The sequence below is a fragment of the Quercus lobata genome, chromosome 12 (genome assembly GCF_001633185.2).
Source record: "Quercus lobata isolate SW786 chromosome 12, ValleyOak3.0 Primary Assembly, whole genome shotgun sequence".
Classification (NCBI taxonomy): Eukaryota; Viridiplantae; Streptophyta; class Magnoliopsida; order Fagales; family Fagaceae; genus Quercus; species Quercus lobata.
The window spans coordinates 5220485-5225198 of NC_044915.1; the positions used below are offsets into that span (position 1 = coordinate 5220485).

Sequence of the window (4714 nt, forward strand, 5' to 3'; positions counted from 1 at the left end):
AAGTATTAGAATAATAATTAGAGATGGGGATAATGGTACATAGTAAAAGAACTAAAATAATTAAAGACTTAAGTGATTCAGATCCTTTTGGCAAATAAAACAGTGTATTTATTTTTTAACCTCAAGCTGAAAATGGAATGCAGCCTTGAAGAACTTGCCAGAAATGGGGTCTCTTGTTTTCTTGAGCTTCCCTAGAAATTCCTCTCCACCTCCAACAAACTGTGCTGTAACTGCGCGCACACACACACACACACACTCTCTCTCTCTCTACAGAAGAAAAAGATTCTGTACCTAGAAAAACACCATTCCAGCTGACACAATTGGTGGGGGTCAATCTCTGTCTCTTTCTCTCACTCAAGGGCAATAAATAATTCCTCGGGCCAAGTTATTTTTTATTTCTTACCTCGAAGTAGGGTCCAAATTCAATCAAACCTATTAATTTATTTTATTTTTCCCTATTCTAAAGTTCAAGTGCAAGTGGGCATTTTATTATAATACAATATTTAACTGGAATAAAGTGAAATATTTTAATAAAAGTCTACTACTAGTGTCATTTCGAGTTATAGTCATTCTTTTACTCAATGGATATCACAATGGTGAGTATTATAATATTACATTTAATTGGAATAAAGTTTACCACATTAGTTTCTAATAAGTTGTATTACTGCTACTCGCCCCTTGTATTGCGATTAGATATTAGAATCTTTTATTTGAAACAAGAAAAAAAGGTCTAAAGCATAGATTCGATTAAAGATGTTACAGTAATGGAAATTGATGCCTAAGTGTTAACACTTATTATTATTTTTTCTTTCTAATTAAAATAATGAGATGATATTATGAGAGGATCAGTATTTAAAACCCTAATGCATGTGAAAGTCTCTCCACACCAAAGACTTGTTTTTATATATTTTTTTGTGTCGTGATGGATTCAATCGAGCACTATCTCTCTAATGTTCATTTGACTTGAGTAAAATTATAGTCTTCTTCACATTATTCACATATTTTTGTGTCACGATGGATTCAATCGAGCACTATCTCAAATATTAATTGATTTGAGTAATAAGAAATTATAAAAAAAAAAAAAAAAAACTCAATTCCCATTTTGCCACCTAAATTTTACAAAGTAAAAATCATATTTACATAATACAAAAAGACATTAATATCCTCGCTCAAGCTCTCTCTCTTACACAAGAAGCTCAGGGAACAAATTCAACGCACACACTCCATGGAAAACTACCTCAAATGATCACGTGGCACCCAGTCAATCCATTCGAAAGCAAAGGATATTTTCGTGATTAACTCAAAAAAAACAAAACTCACAAACACTGATTTTTTTTTTTTTTTTTTTTTTTAAAGCCACAAATTAAAGAACAATTTTGTTTTGGTTTAAAAGCCGTGAGACTTACCGTCACCGTCACGGGCAATCCCTTCGGTGACCGTCGCGAGCTTATGCAGATTCAACTTGACAACCGTGTCAGCGAACAGACGCGTGTCGTCCTCGGTGTTCCCTTCCGGCACATCAACCACATAAGATTCCAAAACAACAGTCCAGATCTTCCCGTCGCGCTCGAACCCGTGCACCGAGGTGACCGAACGGTAATTCCTCAACCGGTGCTCCCCTCCGGTGATACTGAAACCGGTGACGCGTCGGTCATCGTCCAGCATATCGAGTCTCTCGGTGCTGGTTTCAGCCGGTAATCCGGAGATAACATTGACCTCCCTGGTGCACCCTACGGTCATTGTGAAGTTTTCCTTGACCGTACAGCTCTTGATGAAGTGCTTGTAGGTTTGAGGCTTATCGAATCGCCGGACTACGGACCAAACGGTCTGTACCGGCGCGTCGACTCGTTGAGCGAGCAGGGTTGAGCATTGACCCGGTCCGAGTTTGTATGTGTGGAACTCGGAAACGAACGGGCTCAACTCGTCGAACTCGTCCTGAGTCAAACCCGGTGGGAGTGTCAAGTGGTGGTGAGTCGTGCTCTGTGTTTCGTCCGAGTCTTGCTCCGTCGTTGAATTTGAAGCCTCGCCTTTTTCCATTGATTGTGAATTTTGTTAGAATGAATTTGTGAATACGTTTTTTGTTTTATAAGAGTTGGGATTTTTGGGAAATGGTAGGGGTAAAACGGGAAATTAAGTGAATTTTGAATATAATATTGGAGATGGAGGACAGGTGTCACATTGATGAGGTGGACAAGTGGGGAACTGGCTTGGTTGTGGGTTGTTTGACAGATCAGCCTGGCTCGGCTTTCGTTAAAGCTAAATCCAGCTAATTTTGATCTTTTTTTATTTATTTATTTATTAAGTTTTTTTTTTTTTTTCTTGTCTTATTATTTAAATGGCGGCGCTTACACGAGCTAACCCGACCATCACGGAGGATAGCACTTCTTTCAGAGTGGTTCATACTTCACATGCTCTAACAAGGAAGGAAAATGTGTGATATTTGATTTTCTAGTTGGGGTGAGAAGGAAAATGAAATATAGGTAAAAGTTGGGTTTAGTATATTGGATCATTACGATGGTAACACGTATCAACTTTTACTTATGTGTTTTTATCTTAACTGATTTAGTATTATAAAATCATTAGACTTGAGTTAAATTCATGAAAGAAAATAGGATGGATGAAATTTGTTTTGGATACATAATTCTATCTTTTTTTTCAATTTAAATTATTAAGAAAAGTGAAGAAGAAATGACACTAATACTACACTTTTTTTTTTTTTTTTTAAAGTAAAATATTTGCATGTGTTTTGTATGACATGTTTTCAAGCAAATCACCAAAACTAGTGGCTCAACTATAGGAGCTATTGGTGCTGAAGGTCCAATGACTAGATTGTCGAAATGGTAGCTTCGGCAATTGGACCTTCGATGACTAAATCGCTAACACCAATGGTTGGAATGATAGCTCTAGCCATCGAATCGTTGGCATCCAAAGTTGAAAAAATGTCTTTGATTATAGGATTGTTGGCACTGGGTGGCAAATTGGCAGCTTCAATTACTAGACTATAAACACTAGTGACCTAGCCACCAAATGGAGGGAGTGAAAGCCATCGTGTGTTTTTGTAGAAAACATTTACCAAAAATTTAAAAGTAGAAAGTTTTACAATTTTTTATAAAAGATTTTACAGTTAATGGAAAATATTTTACAAGTTTGACAACATTTTACATGCAAACAAACACTTAAAATTGGTAAAATATTTTATTTCAAAATAAATGGAACGTAAGAAAAAAGAAAATCATAAAATTATGATTCCATTTTCTATCTTTCTACTTATAAATAATAAAAACATAATAATAATTTACTCTTTATCATTTCATTATTTTATACTTTATACCAAACACACGTGGTCGGCTTATATTATAAAAGTCTTATAAATATTTATTTTCTCAAAGTTTTGACAAAAGATTCAAACACATATTAAATCTTGTAATAGTTAAAAGTTAAATTCTAAGATTGATGTGAAAATTTATCAACCTCGATTTCTGTTAACTTAATTAATTTTGAGTAGTTTTTCTACATAAATTTGTATAAGGACTTAATTTGTAACAACTCCAAAATGATGTTGGGTTCGCACGTTAAGGGCCCAAATAATATAATTTGTAGAGCGTGGGTTTGAAAGGCTAGACCTTGATCACCGAACGGTGGTTAGTCATGGTATTCGTGGTGGATACGCAGGGTCGAGCCATGGTTGTCCGTGGATCTTGCCCATCAAGCTTAATGTTCATATTTTTTCCCCTTCCTTCTCTCCATTTTTTCCTCCCTCTCTTTGGCGCCTAAGCCTTTACATTATATAGCCTTTCATGGTTGATCCTGATCCTCCATCTGTTAATCAGGCAGGTACCTATTCGAGTACCTGTCCCATCAGCCGCCACCCCCTACTTTCTGTTAGTTGCAATAACTGAAGTCACACTGTTCAGGAGTCTTTTCCCATCAATATGGCCAGAACGTTTGTGGGCGCATTCAATGCGGAGGTGACGTCTTTTTCTTGAACCACTCCCACTCCGTACCCCCATGTGAGTCTCATTCTACTCGCCTTTTCTTTTGGGGGCGCTTCGGAGGCTGTCTTGGACGACATGCTTCTCTTTCCTTTGAAGTCTCGGGATGCCGAGGACAGGGTCATCCTCGGCTACACCTCTAGGCTGTTTGGTCTTTCACCACTTGTCCTAGGCAACTACTTTCCTCGGCACGGGCCCTGGGTCCTAATGGAAAATGGGCTAGGTCATAAGTTCTCTGGCCCCACAATTTGTGATATTGATTTTTGTTTCTTCCCTCATAATCTACGTGTTGGTTTGACATGTGCATTGTTTTTCATTTTTACATTATCTAATTCTTTCCAATATTTGGAATAGTTTTGACCTGATGATGAAGATAAACCTATGATTATGATAGCATTTTAATTTATTTTTCATATATTTTAATACTAGAACATTCATATAACTTTAGTTAAATTTTAATTAAAACTCGCCAATTTTTAATTTTTATTTTAGGTAACCCATTATTCACATGCACGCTTTCAATTATTTTTCAATTCGATTTAAAACATTATTTTAATTTTTTAAATATTTTCTCTCTACACAAATTTGAATTTTTTTTTTTTTTTTAATCTCTATCCAACATTCCCTAATTTAAACATTTTCTTTATTTCTCTTTCACTAACAAATCAATAATCAACAAAATTTCAGTCCCAAGAAATCACAAAATTGAGTTATACAATCAC

The 4714-nt window shown here is 35.8% G+C and overlaps 1 protein-coding gene across 1 annotated transcript; it reads right to left on the bottom strand.

Annotated features, from left to right (window-relative positions):
* Positions 1 to 1114: 1114 nt before the first annotated feature.
* LOC115970787 (abscisic acid receptor PYR1-like) lies at positions 1115 to 2068 on the bottom strand. The gene has a single exon (XM_031090394.1). The coding sequence runs from the start codon at positions 2035 to 2037 to the stop codon at positions 1387 to 1389; it is 651 nt and encodes a 216-aa protein (XP_030946254.1). The 5' UTR covers positions 2038 to 2068; the 3' UTR covers positions 1115 to 1386.
* Between the last annotated feature and the right edge of the window lie 2646 nt (positions 2069 to 4714).